The sequence below is a fragment of the Phocoena sinus genome, chromosome 7 (genome assembly GCF_008692025.1).
Source record: "Phocoena sinus isolate mPhoSin1 chromosome 7, mPhoSin1.pri, whole genome shotgun sequence".
Taxonomy (NCBI): Eukaryota; Metazoa; Chordata; class Mammalia; order Artiodactyla; family Phocoenidae; genus Phocoena; species Phocoena sinus.
The window spans coordinates 33,843,080-33,862,128 of record NC_045769.1 but is presented as its reverse complement, the minus strand read 5'-3'; the positions used below and the strand labels follow the sequence as shown (position 1 = coordinate 33,862,128).

At 42.9% G+C, this 19,049-nt stretch overlaps 1 protein-coding gene across 1 annotated transcript in view; it reads left to right on the top strand.

Annotated features, from left to right (window-relative positions):
* Positions 1-426: 426 nt before the first annotated feature.
* Positions 427-19,049, top strand: part of KIAA2012 (KIAA2012 ortholog) — a 117,070-nt gene continuing 98,447 nt past the window's right edge. The window contains exons 1-4 of the mRNA XM_032638640.1: positions 427-510; positions 1,698-1,982; positions 14,574-14,733; positions 16,816-16,971. Coding sequence (XP_032494531.1) covers positions 427-510; positions 1,698-1,982; positions 14,574-14,733; positions 16,816-16,971 — 685 coding nt within the window. The remainder of the gene's footprint in view (positions 511-1,697; positions 1,983-14,573; positions 14,734-16,815; positions 16,972-19,049) is intronic.

Sequence of the window (19,049 nt, the reverse complement as noted above, 5' to 3'; positions counted from 1 at the left end):
AGGGATTTCACTTCCCTGTGCTGCCATAGCAACCAGGAAACAACCTCCGCTCACAATGAGAAGGATGGTGCTGTGGCCCAGATCTGCCGAGGTGCACGGCCGGTAACAGAGCAACAGGACCCGGGGACAACAAGGGCACAGGCGGAGGGGAGAGAGAGGTTGCCCAGAGAGTTGACAATCCAGGGCTTGAGGAGTCTGGGTTTGCGGTTTATTTTTTCTCCCGACAAAGACAGACACTGTCTAAACTGTGTGACTGGCTGTTATTAAGAAGCTGCTGTATGAGGGGAAAATGTATTTAATAAAAGGCCCAGTGTTTGTGGTCTTCTTGGGCTCACTGCTGAGCTCAGGAAATCTTGAGGTGTGACCAGTTTTCAGCCTTCAAAACCAAGATGAACTGCCCTTGAGAAGGGTGGTCAGAGGGAAAATATGTTCACCCTCTCTCTCCTGAGCCGGGGACAGGGGAAGTTGGTCCAGAACAAACAGAAGCTAGAAGTCTATTTTGAACCAGAGGTGAGTCTTACAGCTGAATAAAAGCATATTTTGGGGGTGGAGGAGGAATGTTCTATTTTTTCATTTGGGGCTGAGCCCTGTGTGTTTTGGTTTGTTTTGTTGGTCCAGTGGTGGGGATCACTGGAAGATTGTCCCTCCTCCTTTTCTTAAATTCGAGAAAACAAGATAGTTTGCTTGACACACAGAGATTGCCACTGGGGCCCTCGTCCTCCCCCTCACACACTGACTTACAGCCTCATTTGCTTTAGACTGGAGGAGATTCCAAATTGTCTAGAAATTGGGCGGTTTGGTACAAGACCAGAATTTCCACCTGTGTTCTAGGCAAGCTGATGGCTGTTTGGTTTTTAGACATTATGCTCTGTGGTTGAAATGCTGAAATATTCGTGCCAATTCAATGGCTTCCTTGAACCTTCTGGAATTCAACCCCCAGGACTCACATGTAATATAGGCCAAAAATTTTTTCAGTTTAGAAGATTTTAAAGAGGTAGCAAAATTCCCTTGTTGTGCTGGAATTTTATTTCATTGAATCCTGCCAGGAATAAGAAATCCACTGGGGGTACTTTGAAAAATTTTGGATCACACAGAGATTTCCTCTGTTGTTGTAGTTTGTCATGATATTTGACTTTCACTGTATTAAAAGACATATAAATTTTCAAAGGACCTCTGTGGCCAATGGCATTTACTTACTTACAAGATATGTAACTACTTTATAGGCTCTTAAACAGCCAAATTAGGTAACGTTACATAGCATCTAGAATGTATGGAAATTCTCCCTGTGTACAGCTGAAGTGATGGGCTGGAATGGTTTTCTCCTATTTAAACTGCCAGCCGGTCCAGGTCTAATTTCAAAGTTATCTGCTGCCCTTGGTAATTCTGAGGACTTACTTGCATACCAGGAAATTTTAACGGGCCTGGAAGCTACACTCTACCCTATTTAAGCCTCTAGGCATAAATGGCTCTCCTGAAAGTTATATAGGGTAAAACAGAATCGTGCCCTAGGTTCTGCTAACTCTGAGAGGCAGAGAACAAAAACAGTTGCTAAGAAGAGTGAATGTATTCTGTGACACCATGTGAGCAATTCAGAGAAAACCAGTCACTAAAAACATGCCAAACACCTGCCCAGGCAGTATTTCCTGTAAAAGGGCCTTCCACTGTGGACCAATCAAGGAGGTTTCTTTCCATTGCAGGATTACCTGAACTGGAAGTCCCCAGAAGATTATACCCTGGTCAGCAAACCGCAGGATGAGGGCAATGCCAACCAGCACATGTGGAGCCTCTTTCTTCCTAAAACATTCAGCACTAGAAAGGGTGCCCTGATCCTCTACTCGGAAGGCTTAGCCATATCAGCATTGACCCCCAAAGAGAGGAGTAAAGGCCCCTACTGCCCCAAAGGCCACAGGAAGAGGCTGGATCTTGAACTGCACACACTTCAGGACCTCAAAGAAGCCATCCTGGTGTACGGAAGGAGACAGGTAGGCAGAGCACTGTCCAGGGTTCAGGGAAGGCCCTGGTCTGTGTCTCTAGAAATCCAGTGGCAGCTTTGGATATAACTTCTTTGCAGACCCTAGGAAGGTATGAGACCCTCAGACCTCCATTTCTTCATCTCTAAAATGGGATAGTACTCACAGTACACAATTGTCATGAGGCTTAAATGAAATAATCTATGTGAAAGGGCTCTGAAAAGCATAAAGGGCTATATTATTATCATTTTGTGTTTTCCTTTCCATTAGAATATGACACAAAGTCCTTTTCAGCATTCAGACAGATCTGGGCTAGCACACGTTTCATCAGAATCCTTGAAGTTCTGTCTCATAGCCACAAGCATCATCATCTCACCTCTGATGTTCTGGGCTTTGTCGAAATGAGGAGAACGTTTAAAATATTTACCTTGAGCCCTTCAGCATCTGCAGGATAAGTTAATGACTTTTTCCACTCTGAATTTAATATTAAGGGGAAACCCCTGTTCTCATTTCTCTGATTCATATGCTCTAATGTCTTATGAGATGTGTACATGGCCCCTGCTTTATATAATGACATGCATCAGCCCTATGGTTGAGGCCATGAGAGAGGCTGGGACAATGTGTCACTTTGTGAAATTCTAGCTTATAGATGGTGGGTGACTCCCTAGTTTAAAAGTCTCTGCTGGCTTCTCATTCCCCACAGGATAAAGTCGTTAACTTCTTGTACCAAGCGCTTCAAGCACTGGCTTTCTCTTCCATTTCTAGCCGTATCTGCAACTTGTTCTAGCCACCGCCATGACTATGGACCCCTCAAGGCCCCACCCATGTGAAGAGCTTACCGTTCCACTAACATCCCATGCCCTTTTGTGACTCTACACTTTTGCATATGTTTCTACATCTGGAAAACTCCTATTCATCCTTCAAAACACAACTCCAATGTCATCACCCACTGAAGCTTCTCCCACTTCCCTAGACAGAGCTATCCCATCACTCCCTCCTCTGTGAGCATTCCCATACCATCATACATTACAATTCATCTCTTTGTCCAATGGTTACCATCTCCTTGAGGGCAGGAGCCACATCTAAATCTTAGCTTCCAGAAAAAAGTGAGTACCCATAAATGTTTGTGAAATGAATAAATCGATCATGCATGATACCGTCAATGTTTTTTAGATCATCCCCCAGTATCATTACTGAGCAATTTATCACCTACCCCACCAAGGCAGAGTTTCCAAAAGGAAAGTTCCTCTGCTCCTTTTCCTTCTTTCAAAATACAAAGAAGCTTAATGACCTTGACCAAATGCCCAATTGCTCTTTGTATTAAAAATCATAAATTCTTGGACGAAAGGAAACCAACTGTTGTTGAATGCTTAGTATTATATTACAGCTATTATTTCATTAAATCTTCACAATGACCTGTGAGATATAGTTTTTCTTGCCCCCTTTTGTAGATGAGGAAAATGAGGCTCGGAGGAGTTAAGTGATTTGGCCAGGGTCTCAGAGCTAGTTAATGACAGAGCCAGGATTCAAACCCAAGACTGCCTACTCTCCAGGGCCAGCATGCTTTGCACTCCACCCTATTGTCCGTGGACTTGGAAGGCCTTGGCGTGTTTGCCCTCACATCCACTCCTCACCCTTACCTTACTCTACTCTGCATCACAGTGGGGTTGACCACAGGCTGCATATAATTCCACAAACATCTGTGTCAACTGGCTTCTAATTGAATTTGCCATTGGAAGACACTGGAAGGAGATTGGAGAGGGAGAAGAAAAAAGCCCGGGTATTTCTCCCCTCCCATTCTACCTGTAGTGGTGAGAAGCACCCGTATCACCTCTGTGGCCCAGCTCCCAACAGACAAGCAGGGCCGTTGTAGCTCTAGGTTCCTCCAGGTGACCCTGCCAGCTCCTCACTCTGCCCTTTCACCTAGGGGTCAGACTGCCTTCCTGATGTTACTAATCTCAGTGTTGCCTCAACATCTTTTTGGCTTCTGAGCTCTCTATTCACTTGTGTAACCGATTACCTGAATTAAATTCCTTCTATGCTTAAATATTTAGAGTGGTTTCTGTTTTCCTGTCTGGATGCTGATAATGTAGGCTGACTTACTGCCCAGAGCAAGAATACCCTCCACAGCTTTCAGATGCTTGTCTATAGGGCTTAAATATTCCAGGCAACAGTGATCTTATTACTTTATAAAGTAGATGAGTCTGTTTGGGGATGGCTTCAATTTTAGTTAGACTTGGGCTCCATGAAAAAAAGTTCCTGTCTTCCTGAGGTATCTAGCTACCAGATTTACAACATGTAACTGTACAAACAGAACACTGTAGTCTCACTCCAAATGAGTAGAAGGGAAATGGTGTGAGGAAATCAGAAAGGAAAGAAAAAGTTTGGAATAGTAATAAGGCAGGAATTTAAGATTAGAGGACGTGGTACATTAAAATAGGAGGAAAAAAACTCAAGAGGGATTTGGAATTAAATACAATGAACACGGGCTTCCCTGGTGGCACAGTGGTTAAGAATCTGCCTACCAATGCAGGGGACATGGATTCGAGCCCTGGTCTGGGAAGATCCCACATGCCGCGGAGCAGCTAAACCCGTGCGCCGCAACTACTGAGCCTGCGAGCCACAACTACTGAGCCTGCGTGCCACAACTACTGAAGCCCGCACGCCTAGAGCCCGTGCTCCACAACAAGAGAAGCCACGGCAGTGAGAAGCCCACACACCACAACAGAGTAGACCCCACTTGCCACAACTAGAAAAAGCCCGCACACAGCAACAAAGACCCAACACAGCCAAAAATAATAAATAAATAAATTTATTAAAAAAAGACAGTGAACACCTCAGAAGAGGAGAGCTTTGGAAACTACAGAGCACCATCTGATTATGAAAACTATAGCCTGGCAAGAAACTTAAAATCATAATATCCAGTGCTGGGATGGCTATGGGGAAATGAGATGTCTCATACATTAGGAGTACAAATTCACATGATATTTCTGGAGGGCATTTTGGCAAAAACCTTAAAAGGGCTAATACTCTTTGATTTAGCATTCTACTTTTAGGAAGTTGCCTTAGGAAATAATCAGAGATGTGGCCAAAGATTTACACACAAGAATGTTTACTACAGGGTTATTTATTACCATATAAAACATTGAAAATAATAAATGTCCAACAATGGAACAGTGATTAAAGTACAGTCATACAATGGATTTGGGGTCAGGCAATAAAATCATGTATTACTCATGAATTACATGAGAAAATATAGTGTATTTTTTAAAAGCAGGTTATAAAATAGTATTCATATTAAAAATAGCAAAGTTCATTAACATTTTTTGAGTATTTACTATGTTCCTGCCACTGTTCTAAGTGCTTTCCATTGCATAACTCAATATGCTTTCTATCAATTGTAGGGGTAGGTACTATTATTATTCCATTTTAAAGGCAAGGAAATTAAAGCACAGAGAGTTCAAGTAATTCACTCAAGATTTATATAGCCACATAGATAATTACACCAGCATTCGAAACTAAGTGTACAAAACATCACCTCTCGAATATAATCTCAAGTTTTAAAAATTAGTTATACAAGAAGGAGGATACACATCAAAATTTAACCATGGGTGATGGGACTATAAGTCATATTTTTATTCATACATATCTTTTCACCAAACATTATTTTTTTCAAGTCATGGAATTTTTAAAATAAAAGATTTGTCTAAGTGACATACCCACCAGCACCATGACAGTTCTGAGGCCGACCATCAGAGATCAAAAAGTGGGTGGTGGCCCCATTCCTAGAAATCTCCGCCCCTTCCCCAAAATATTGATAGTTGAAGTAATCCTTCCCCTCATTAGCCTATGCAATTACCCAGCCCATAAAAACTAACCATGCCATATTTCCGTGCCTCTCGCCTTCTGAGATGGCCCACACTCTGTCTATGGAGTGTTTCTCTCTAAGTAAATCCACTTCTTACCTATCCAAAAAAACCAGAAAAACAAAACAAAACTATGACTTCAAGGAGGTAGACAATGAAAGGGAAGGCCAGGTTAACCCTAGAGAGCCAGGTGGGAAACAGAATAGAGGTGCAAACTGAGCCCCGCAATAACCACACCATCTGTTCCTCGGGATCAGTATTTCTTCGTCCAAACAGTATAGTCCAAGAGTTAAAAACACCACACTCAAAGTAAAAGAGCCAAAGTGGGGAGGGGAATAAAAGGGAGGTTGGGTAACCAATAGAGTAGCGCTGCTCACAGAAGGATCTCTCCTGGCTAAACTGTGAATCAGGAAACCTACACAACGCTGGCTCCACTCAGACCTGTGACAATCAAGGCTGTCGCAGGAAGGTGAATTAAATTTTTAAAACATCTCACACCATCTCCAGTTCTACATATGGATCTAATGACATGCATGGGGCAATCCATCTGGGTTTCATTTTATAGCTCAATACGCACCTACTCTAACTTTCTTGATGGCCCAACTTCCTAACGAGCAAAGATAAATGCGCTAAATCGAGAGATTAGATGTCAGAGTTCTTACACTTCTAGATACACACAGATGTGTTGCTTGTTTGTTTTTTTTTAAAACTGAAGGAAATACGGTACAAACATTCCCAAAATTAAAACCATTCTTCTTGAGGCCTCTAATTCGTCCAGCTTCCCATCACATATTTAAAACTCAAATAGCTATGAAATCTAAATAACCATAATTTGGGGTAGTATCTAAATGATACTCATAATGATGCTTTTGAAGCATAGCAGAAACCTCAAGTACCTCTCAAATCCCTGGAAATTTTAAACAATTCTCACATTGTTTTCGTATTTCTTATTCTTATATTTTTAAAATTTTGCAAATCCGGTGATATTTTTTACATGTCCAACATGGTACATTGATTAAATAATGTATTCGAAATAATATGTTTTAAAAGTTCAGTTCACAGAGCATCCCATTTCTTTATCCCATTGAAGCATGAACAGGATTCAGTTTACAATAGCTGGTTTCAACCGAGATTGTATTGCATCTGCCATCTCCCTTATAAGTGTGATCACATTTAAGAGTATTGTCAACCTTGTTCCACTGATTCCATACTGCCTAATCTCTCCCCACATCTCAGTACTCAAGGTGCTTAACTCTTTAGTTGGTGTTTTCAGTCAATATACAACCCATGAAGGCACTTTCAGACTACTATTTTATCAAGTAATATTGTGATAAGTTATGTTTTCTGAATAAAGTTTATTTTTTCACTCTAATCATAACATCAGCTCATTATACAAAATAGAAAGATATAGAAAAATAGGAAGAATAATAAATTATCCTTTCAGCCAAAGATCAGGAAGACAAAGTTCCCTTTGCAAGTCCTAATCAATTACCTGCTACTGGTTTGATGGTGTCCCTACGAAGTGCTCTGATGGCTGTCAGCAAGGTTCTAAGAGGTACCAAAGCAGCAAGGGGAGAAAGAGTGGCTTGACTGCACTCATTCTGCCAAGTGTGCTCCATTTGAGCAGCTCCTGAGCAGTTGTACTTAGAGCCTTTAATAAACCTAGAAGTAGGAAAGATCAGGAGAGAATCACGGTCATCCGTAATGATGAGGTCAAAGGTATTGTCAGCAATAGCTAACACTTGTTGAGTGCTTGGTGTAGGCCAGGCATTTAATCTCTATAACCACACCCAATCTGCACAAGCTAATGAGCTGGGTGCCACCATTACTTCCATTTTGCAGTAGGAAAAATGGGGGTTTGAAATTAATTAACTTCCCCCAAATTATACATCTAAGTGGTGGAGCTAGAATTGGAGCCTGGACAATTGAGTCCAAAGCCCCACTTTTAGTCCCTAGAGGGCCTAATTTTGAAGATTCCACATGCTCCAGGGAAAAGAAACATCTCTCCTGCTTTAACAGTATTTTTTTTTTTTTTTTCCGGTACACGGGCCTCTCACTGCTGTGGCCTCTCCACGCACAGGCCCAGCAGCCATGGCTCACGGGCCCAGCCGCTCCGCGGCACGTGGCATCCTCCCAGACCGGGGCACGAACCCACGTCCCCTGCACTGGCAGGCAGACTCTCAACCACTGCGCCACCAGGGAAGCCCAACAGTATTTTTTTTAAAGGGATCTTGGTCTTCCAACACATCCCTTAAAATCCTTTATTACACAAATCAGATTTTCATTAAAACCAATCTGGGTCGTTAGGTAACATGTTCAAGTAAGCCATATATATGATCCAGTAGGCTTGGCTTTATGTATTTCATCCATTGGTTCCCTTGTATAACCACTAGATAGAGAATATTTATAATAACGGCTAACACTTAAGTAATAGTCTAACACTTAAGTAATACTATTGTACCCATCACCATTCTAAGCACTTTATACTTACTATCTCATTTAATCCTCACAACAACTTTATGTGTACTTTTTATTGTTCTAAAATATACATAAAATTTACCATTTTAATCAATTTTAAGTATACAGTTGAGTGGCAATAAGTACATTCACATTGTTATACAACCATTACCACCATCCATCTCTAAAACTTTTTTATCTAGCAAAACTGAAACTCTCTACACATTAAACAGTAATTCCCTATTTTCCATCATTCTACTTTTTGTGTCTATGAATTTGACCACTGTAAGTACCTCATATGAGTGAAATAATAGTTATCCTTTCAGTATTTTGTAATTGGTTTATTTCATTTAGCATAATGTCTTCAAGGTTCGTTCATATTGTAGCATGTATCAGAATTTCCTTTCTTTTTAAAGCTGAATAATGATTCACTACGTATATATCACATTTTGTTTATTCATTCATCAGTTGATGGACACAAATTGCTTCCACGTTTCGGCTATTGTGAATAATGCTGCTATAAACCTGGATGTACAAATACCTGTCAATGTCCCTGCTTTTAATTCTTTTGAGTATATACCCAAAGTAGAATTGCTGGATCATATGTAATTCTATTTTTTGTTTTTTGAGGAAGCGCCATACTGTTTTCCATAGTCGCTGCATCATTTTACATTCCCATTAGCAATGCCCAAGGGTTTCAATTTCTACAAATCTTCAACAACACTTGTATTTTCTGTGGGTTTTTTTAATAATAGCTATCTTAATGGGTGTGAAGCGGTATCTCATTGTGGTTTTGATTTGCATACCTTAGTAACAAGTAATATTTAGCATCTTTTCATGTGCTTATTGGCCATTTGTGTCTCTTCTTTGGAAAATTGTCTATCCGAGTCCTTTGCCCATTTTAAAATCAGGTTGTTTGTTTTTGAGTTGTAAGGGTTCTTTATACATTCTGCATATTAATCCCTTATCAGATATATATGATTTGCAAATAATTTCTCCCATTCTGTGGGTTGCCTTTTCACTCCTGCTAGCGTCCTTTGATGCACAAAAGTTTTACATTTTCTTTCTTTCTTTTTTTTTTTTTTTGGCCACGTGGCATGCAGGATCTTACTTCCCCCACCAGGGATTGAATCCGTGCCCCCTGCAATGGAAGCACGGAGTCTTAACCACTGACTGCCAGGGAAGTCCCAAGCTTTACATTTTCATGAAGTCCAACTTATCTATTTTTTCTTCTGTTGCCTATTCTTTTGGTGTCATATCCAAGAAATCATCACCAAATCCAATGTTGTGAAGCTTTCCCCCTACGTTTTCTTCTAAGAGTTTTATAGTTTTAGCTCTTAAGTCTATTCTACTTTGAGTTAACTTTTGTCTATGATGCAAGGTAAGGATCCAACTTCATTTATTTTTGCAGGCAGGGTATGTACTTTTATCATCCTTATTTGACAGATAAAGAAACTGAGGCACAGATGGGTCAAGTAATTTCCCCAAAGCCACACAGCTAGTAAGTAATGGAGCCAGGATTCAGACTGAAGCAGACTGAGCTCTTAAAGAAACTGAAGCTTAATTTTTTCTGTTTTCATTTCTAGTTGTTGTATCTTTGCTTTTGTGACATATGGCTGGTCAAATCTTTGATGCTAAATGGTTTGGTTGAGAATCAAACCCTGTTACAACATTGCAACTATGGGAAAATTCAGACCACTTTATGATTCTCTTCTTAATGGCTTGATACTCAGGAACATATGGCCACCAAAGATATGTGGGAGAGATAGTATCATTTGTACAGACTCTCAGAAATTAAACCTGCAGAGAAAAGGGCTAGCTGAAAGTGGCAGTGTTTACACGAGGCTGATTAAAGTCAGGCTGGGGCTGAGAAGACTTTTCAGGCACAGCTGCAAGTGGACACACATCTCTCCCCTCCCACCTCACCCTCACCTCAACTCTGGTTGCACTCACCTGGCAGCCCCAAGTCTGGCTCCAGGCACACCTGCACAGGTGCAACAACAATGGTGGTTACCCTCTGTTCTAATAAGGCTTGGCCTTTGCCAGGGCACACTAACTCCGGCAAGCCTGACCAAGGGGCAAGAGACATGAGCTATGCTCCTCCAGAGAGAAGGACTTCTGACTGGAGTGGGCAGCTCAAGGTACAGGTGGTCAGCAGGAAAGTACAGACATTTGGGGGATTTCTATTCCATTAAGCTAACATCTTGAATAGTTATTAAATACTCAGTGCCTTGAACATTGCCTGACACATGGCAAATTCTCAACAGATAGTTGTTAGATGAACATATTAGTTGCCAGGGTGTGGCGGTGGGAGGTCATAACCTCTACCCAGTAGGGTTGGGTGTACAATGTGGTCAGGTAGGCAGATTTGTGCTCCTGCGATACCTGATACAAGGCGGCCCATGAGAGGAACTAGACTATAATTTATTAATATGCTGTCAAAGTATAAAGATGCTAGAGACTGAGATTGCTTCCTACTAGGAAAATCTGGAGTGGCGTCGTGGAGGAGGTAGAATCTGAGCTGAGTCTTGTGGTAAAAAATAAATGGAGCGCGGCCCTCTAGGCATAGGTCAGTGAAAGCCCAGGGGGGAGAGTGGGCAAAGTCAGAGTAATTAGACAGGTGTGGCTCTTACCTGGAGAAGCGGGTGGGGTCAAACTACAGAGGGCTTTGCCTGCCAGCCCTGGGAGAGCTGGATTTCTCTCTTTACCTCTCTGTTGACTCCTGCACACAAAGGGTGCCCTCCCTCTGTGGTATGATGACAGCTGGCGATCTGGGCATTTCTTGTCTTCCTGGGGACACTGGCACCCTGCCACCGCGTATCTGCTGGGCAGGAGTACTGCACACATGGGCTCCTTCCACCTTCTGAAAACCCTTGCCTGCCAGGACCGAGGTGGGGTGGCCATGACAGCCAGTGTGGGGCTGCGGACAGATGCATGGGCGCCCCTTTGCCCCTCTGCACATGGAGGCCGGGGGAGCACCAGGGAGCTGGCAGGCCAGAGCTAGTCCCTCGTTAGAGGAAGCATTCCCGGTGGAGTGTGGATAAGAGACCCCTCTGTGCACACTAATTACTCATTTCAGAAGAACCAAAAGCTGGGGTTGATTAGCAAAGCCAAGGCAGGCCTGAGAAGTCTGGAACCATCGGCAGCCAACCTCCTGCTATCGTTTATTTCCCTGTTCCAGAAACTCCCTTCCTGGCTCCCTTCTGCCTCCTTTTATGTTTTAGAGTAATTTTGGTGGTTAGAGGTTCAGGATAATGTTGGAGAAGGAACAGAAAAATACGGAGAATGTATGCAACGGTGGTGGGTGCAAACGTGTTTTCCATTTATAATATAATCTGTTTTACTGAAATTTTGATTCCATAAAAAGAGAAGAAAAAACGATCTGTAATCTTATGCCCAACACCCTAATACTATTGTTATTAGAATTTTAATGTATTTTCTTCCAGTTTTTCCACCATGATTATATACTTATAAAATAAACTTTAATGGGATTGTAGTTGTACTATACATTCTTTCTAATACCTTGCTTTTTTCCACTTAACTTATTACTCTACATGTTGGAAATGAGTGAATAGATTTAACCCTGAGTGAGCTTTTTGGTAACCTAAGCAGGCCTGCGGCCTCCCGCAGTACTTCAGTTAATCCAATGAGATGTGAAATTTATGAACCAACTTCACAGGCATAATTTGAGAAATTACGAACAGGAACCAGAAAACCAGAAAAAAAAACTTAAAGAGGTTGTCGTAGGCAGAATAATGGCCCCCCAAAGATGTCTACAACCTAATTGCTGGAACTTATGAATATACTAGGTTATATGGCAAAGGGAAATTAAGGTTGCAGGTGGAATTAAGATTACTAACCAGATGGCCTTAAAACAAGGCGGTTATCCTGGATTATCAGGGCAGGCCCAGTATAATCGCAGGGATCCTTAAAAGGGGAAGACGGAATCAAAAGAGAGAACCAGAGAGATGGCAGCATGAGAAGGACTCAGCCCAATGTTGCTGGCTTTCAAGATGGAGGAAGGGGTCACAGGCCAAGGAACGCAGGCAGCCTCTAGAAACTGGAAAAAGCAAAGGAACAGATTCTTCCCTAGAGCCTCCAGAAAGCCCTGTAACACCTTGATTTTAGCCCTGTGAGACCCATTTCAAACTTCTGACCTCCAGCACTGTAAAATAACAAATTTGTATCATTTAAAGCCACTAAGGGCACTTCCCTGGTGGCGCAGTGGTTAAGAATCCACCTGCCAATGCAGGGGACATGGGTTCGAGCCCCAGTTTGGGAAGATCCCACATGCCGCGGAGCAACTAAGCCCGTGCGCCACAACCACTGAGCCTGCACTCTAGAGCCCACAAGCCGCAACTACTGAAGCCTGCGTGCCTGGAGCCTGTGCTCCGCAAAAAGAGAAGCCACCATAATGAGAAGCCCGCACACCACAACGAAGAGTAGCCCCCCCTTGCTGCAACTAGAGAAAGCCCGTGCACAGCAACGAAGACCCAACACAGCCATAAATAAATAAATGTATTTTTTTCTAAAATCCACTAAGGGGGGAATTCTCTGGTGGCCCAGTGGTTAGGACTCAGCACTTTCACTCCAGGGGCCCAGGTTCAATCCCTGGTCGGGGAACTAATATTGCGCAAGCCACGCAGCGCGGCCGAAAAAAAAAAAATAATAAAAAGCCACTAAGTGTATGGTAATCTGTTAAACAGCAATAAGAAACTAATACAGAGGCCAAGATCAGCTTTCAAACTCAAGGCAAAAATGTATCTAGATGTGCCAAATTCCAGGATAAGGGATTCCCTAATTCTTCTCGGCAACTCCCTGCCACATTGAGCAAGTGGCCGAGCAAAGCTACAGAACCAAGCAGGTGCTTCAGAAATGCCCCCTACTGAAAAACAAGGGGCTCTTATCCAGATCAGACAGGGCGTCATGCCATCTGCACCAGGGCCATAGCACCTCAGAGGAGGCTTGGTTTTATCACATTTAGAGGGAAGTCATTGGAAGCAAAGATTTACAGGAGGAAATGAAGTTCCAGTTCATCCAGAAAAAGCCTTGGATCTAGTGGTTCCATAGACCAGGGCTTAACACAGTGCCTGGCATGTAGAAGGTGCTCAACAAATTTTTATTGCACAACCAAATGAAAAAATGGAATGAGTGAAAGAACTTAAGTCATTTTGTGTCCACTGCCCTCCCTACAACTCCCTCTCTCATGTCCTCTGGAAAAAGCCTCAAGATTTACGTGGGGCTGAGTTTTTCAGGCTCTTTTTGTACTTGAAGTACTTGCCACATAAACTGTCCAGACATGAAGGACCAGGTGATGCTCTGTGCTTGGATTCCAAGCATTCATTTAATTAACAAATTCTGAGACAGTAGAGCCAATTGAATAATAAGCCATGCTTTTTTTTTTTACCTTTAGTCAATTTATATATTAGTTATCAATCTGCCTTATTTGTCGCTTTTTCTCCAGAGAAAAAGCAAAGACTCAGATCACAATCAGTTCTTCAGTCAAGAGTGCTGTGATTGATTGGTGATGTCTGCCATGGACAACAGGGATGAGGAGAGATGTCAACACAAGGACCACGTGTTTGCTATTCTTGTGCTTAACTGATTATCCTTAGAGAATTTCTACCTCATTTAAGTGGTTATGATATTAACTTGTCCACCTTAAAGGATTATAATGAGGTGAAAATTATTTGTAGAAGATAAAGCCCTAGCCAAGTGTAAGATGTTATTATTCACATTTATTTCCCATGATGTCTTGCATAGTGACTTTGGCAGGTAGATTCCCAGAAACTTCTCCCTGGCTGAAACGAAATGCAGCAGAGCCAGATGTTTTCAAAATGCCATGCTCCTCGTGAACACGGACAGAGTTTGTCTGTCCCATTATTCATACTGCAAACATTGAACGCTGATGCTGATTTGTCGACCTGGCTTTCTCATACGGGGCCACTTTTTAAGATACTAAAATGATTTCCACAGGCTGAACTAAATGATGTGTTTTCTTTTGAGGCTCTTTATCCTTTTCTGGTGTTCTATCTCAAGATGGGATCTGGTATTTCTCATTTCTCCTTCTCCTTCCAACTGCAAATACACAGGGGCCTTTCAGAGCTTTGCTTGGTGGGCTCTTGGTTTATGTCTGTTGGCCGAGGCATCCGTTTCTGGTGCCTTCCAGCACCTTCCGGGAGTCTCCCAGATTACTGATGAGGATTGTGCTAGCCAGCCTGTATCACTGGGAGGCTCCCAGCTCAACAGCCATGCTGTTTCCTGACTGCTGTCCCCACAGAGAGAGCAGGACAGAGCCTGGCAGCCGTACCTCCACTTCCGAAGCCAACCAGAGAGCCAGGGCCTACGGCGGATCCAGCCTGGGTATTCAGCCACGAGATACCTCCGCGGCCTCCTGCGGACGTGGCCCCCTGACACCATGTACAGGCTCCAATGTGCAGGTCAGTGGGGACATGGGAGGAGGTGCACCTTGAGCCTCCCCGCCTCGCATTCTAGTGTGAGAGTGTGTTTTCCATCAAGGTCTGAAACAGCAGAATTTCAGGCCCAATTCTGTGTTAATTGTGCCGTTGCACCTTTTGCCCGTCAGCTTCCCCCACGTGTGCGGAGGGAGTGCAGCCTGAAGTCTTGCCTTCCCTCTACTGCCTCTCAACAGTCTCACGCTCTGCATCCCAAGCAGAACGTGCTTCCCAAGCTTCCCCATGCAGAGAATCCAGATCCTCCAGTGCAATCCCAATCTTTTACAAGGGAAGGAGAAAGAGGCCCAGAGGGGCAAAGTAATTTGTCCAAGGTCATTCAGCCAAAAGCAAAGCTGAGACCAGAAACCAGATCCTCCCCACACCCCAGGTGCCACCCTCTTCCCAACATCCCCTACTTCCCCTTCAGAGGGACCTCAGATCCCCCAGGACGTAGAAATGTTAGGCCTCCTCCTCAAAGAAGGTGGCTCTCCAGCACAACCCACCCAGGAGTGAGACAGACACCCTGCTGCTGAACAGAGACCCCAAACACACTCTGTAATGGCTTAAAAATAAAAACAGGCAATGGCTGGGAATTAGAGTTGCCAGATTTAGCGCCTACACACGTGCACATACACACAGAGGCACGCACAAAAAAGTTACACTTTTAATATTTGGTACATATTCCTACTAAAAAAGTATTCATTGTTTATCTGACATTCAATTTTAACTGGACATCCCATATTTTATTTGGCAAACCTACTGGGGAAGAGAAGGGAGAGCAGTAGGATTTGCCAGTGGCTATTCAGCTAGCTGCCACCTCTTCAGCACCAACGAACAGACGGGACCAGAGGAAAACTGCCTTTCTTCTTGCTCTACAGGTTTACTTCGGGAAAGGAGAGAAAACAGCTCTCTCCTCAGTAAGTGATGACTTGAAGGAAAATGAGAGATGTGCGTTTGTCCAGTAATTGGTTTGCCCCTCACGGTGGACCCACGGTTCCAGGCAGTTCCATTTATCTAACACTTGTGAGAAAGAGCCTCTTAAACAGAGATATGTTTATTGTTGGGTGGGGCGGGGGGCAGAGCAGGCCACTGCCCCATGGCCCAAGCCCAACGTCTTCAAGGAGGAGAGCCCCTCTTAACATCAAAAAATGTCTCAGACCCTTCTGTGAAAGTCATGTAGCTACAATGTGTGGTTTAAGGAAAGGTCCATGTGTACGTGCATTCTTGGGCCTCTTGCCATAATTCCTCATCAAAGGCCTTCTTGAGGGTGAGACTCTCAAGCTGGAGGAGCAAAGACAATACTGGGATTTGAGATCATTGGCCCAGTGGGCTCTGCCACCCCCTTCCTTCACATCTCAGAGCTCACCACCTTTGTGATGCTGGTATGTTCCCATCTTTCCACTCCTATGATAAATCCTCGCCACCCTTCAGGCACACATCTTCTACAAAGGCTTCTCTGACAAATCTAGCCAATGTTGAGCTCCTCATTTTCTGGCCTTATATAACACTGACACTTGGGACCACACGCATAGAGCAGAGGAGAGCTTTGTCTCTCCAACAGACTATTAGTGCCTTTAAAAAGGACCCATGTCTGGTTTCTCTGTATCCACCCTACTGACCAGTAGAGAGGTGGACCCAGTAGAGAGAGAGACCATTGATAAGCCCTCAATAAATACTTATAGAATGGATTGAAAATCATGGGGGTTGCAGAAGCAAGCAGGATATATCCATGAGAAACCTTTAGATTTCCTCCCGAGGCAGGAGGTGCCTTTTGGCCAACCCCAAAGAAGCAGCCATGTTTCTTCCACAAGGGGGACCCAATTCCTGGGAATGGTGGAGCGGAAGAAGTATATATGTGGCACAGGACCAGAGGCACCCAAGACACTAGACAGAGAACCCTCTACGGCTTCTACCTGACTTTTTAATCTCTCGCATCTTCTAATTGTCTTCCTTAATGGGCAATGTCCAAAACTAAGACTAATGCAAGTGAGGAACCCTGTAGTTATCACCAAGACGTCTAGACTGGCAACCATTACTTCTACCAATAACTCCTGCCCTACTCTTCAGGATACATCAAGGATTCTGTCCTGCTCCAGGAAAGTCAACTTAATGTACCAAAGAATCTCAGGCCACAACAGGATCTTTCAGGTGTACCCCCCAAATACCATCTCCTGCCTGTCTTCCCTCCATTTTGGATTCAACCAGGAAAATCTTTGGAACAAGGTACATGTTGATTTTATCAAACCAGACCTCAAATACTTGGATTTCTAACAGCTTAAAATGAAGTTTTCCAAAATAAGGTCTAGAGATTCTGGGTCTCATTGTCCTCATCTGTAAAATGAGGGAGTTAGTCTAGACCAGCACCATCCAATAGTACTTTCTGCAATGATGGAATGTTTTATACATATATATATTTTTTATACATATACGTGTGTATATATATATACATGTATGTATATGTATACATACATGTATATATGTATATATGTGTGTGTGTGTATATATATATATATATATATATATGCTGTCCAATTCCAATATAGTAGCCATCAGCCACATGTCGCTATTGAGCTCTTGAAATGTAGGTAGTATGACTGTGAAAATGAGTTTTTAAATTTTATTTACTCTTAATTAATTTACATCTAAATAGCCACATGTGGCTAGTGGCTACTGTATTGGACAGTGCATATCTAGAGTCTAGATTTTAGACGATTTCTTATGTCTTTTTCACTCTAACACTCTTTAACCTGTGGCTTTGTGGCAATATCATAAGAAAAAATACAGGCTTTGGAGCCAGAAATCTGGCTGTTCTGCAATGGCTGTTCTTTCTCTTATTAGATGTAAGATCTTGAGCCAATCACTCAACCTCTTTGAGCTTGTTTGCTTATCTCTGTAATGGACATAATAAGGCCTACCTCGTTACTGCACAGAAAATTGTGAGCTGTCTGTAAGCTGTTCAGTACTATGGAGGTTCTACCTGTCAATATTATTGTTGGGAACTTGAAGCATTAAAAGAGCCAGATTTGCTTTGCTAAGGGACATGGGAAAAGATGACTGGATAAAGATGACTGGGCAAAGAATAGGGTCTTGACTAGTACCAGAGTTTTTGAGAAACGAGAAGGAAAGGACAAGAGCCTAACATAATATAAAGTTAATTTTTCTGAAATGAAAAAGGAATTTTCCAGAAACAATAATCGTGCCTAACCAAGCCCTGTACTTGCAGAACAATCTAGTCAGGATAAGTAGAGAATCTGATCTATCAAATGGAGTGGAGAGGAACATGGCAGGTTCACAGAGCCTGGTGCCATAAACATGCCTACCATATACCTCCCTTAAGTCTAGACTCCATTATCAAGGAATTTTGGTCATAACCTTGTCCAGTAGTTCATCTGTGGGAAACATGCTGGTCAGGCAATTGTATTTCTCTTTGTAATTATACCCCAGTCTATATATCGGTCTCTATGCACTTTGCTAATGTGGGTCAACATCTCTGAGACCAGTTGATTCTGAGGCACTGATGAGATCAAGTTTCTGGGCCATCCATGTACTCACCCAGTAATCCTCCTGTGCTGGAACCTTCTGCCCTTCCCCAGGTGGCACCCCACCTCGCCATTGCCTAATGCCTTCTTGCTTCAAAAATTCTACTGTCTCCAGTTAATATCCTTAGACTTCGATGCCCTAAGATCTAAAAATACTGGACTGTGGACTACAGTACTTCCATTTGAGGGTGGATCAACACTGCACACCTAAGTGACTTCCCTAATTGATGCCATATATGGAGGAGTTGTCACAATCAGGCAGAAACAGAGAGGCAATATTAAATAGTGATTAAACACATGCCCATTAGCACCAGATTCTAAGCCATGTGACCTCTCTGGGCCTCAGTTTCCTCATTTATAAAATGAAGATGACCATACCCACCTATACCTCACAGGATTGGATGTGGGACTTAAACGGGATAATGCAGTATCTGGCTCATAGCAAGTGTTCAGTAAATGTTAGTTATAGACCTCCCTACCTTGTGGTTTTTAAGCATAATTGTAATGCCCAATTGCCCATGATCACAGGGACCAAAAATCAACTTGTAAGGAAGGAAAAATAGCTCAGAGACTATAGCCTGAACCCTGACTGATGGTTTATTTGTTTTAACTTTATCTCCCCTTGGTCTCCGTCTCCTTGCCAGACACTGTATTGGAGAAAGTAGCAAAAGTCCTGGCTGCAAATCTCAGATCCCCCAACAATGTGATGTTGGCTAAGTCACTTATGCTTTGTGCATCCTTAGTTTGCTCATCTGTAAAATG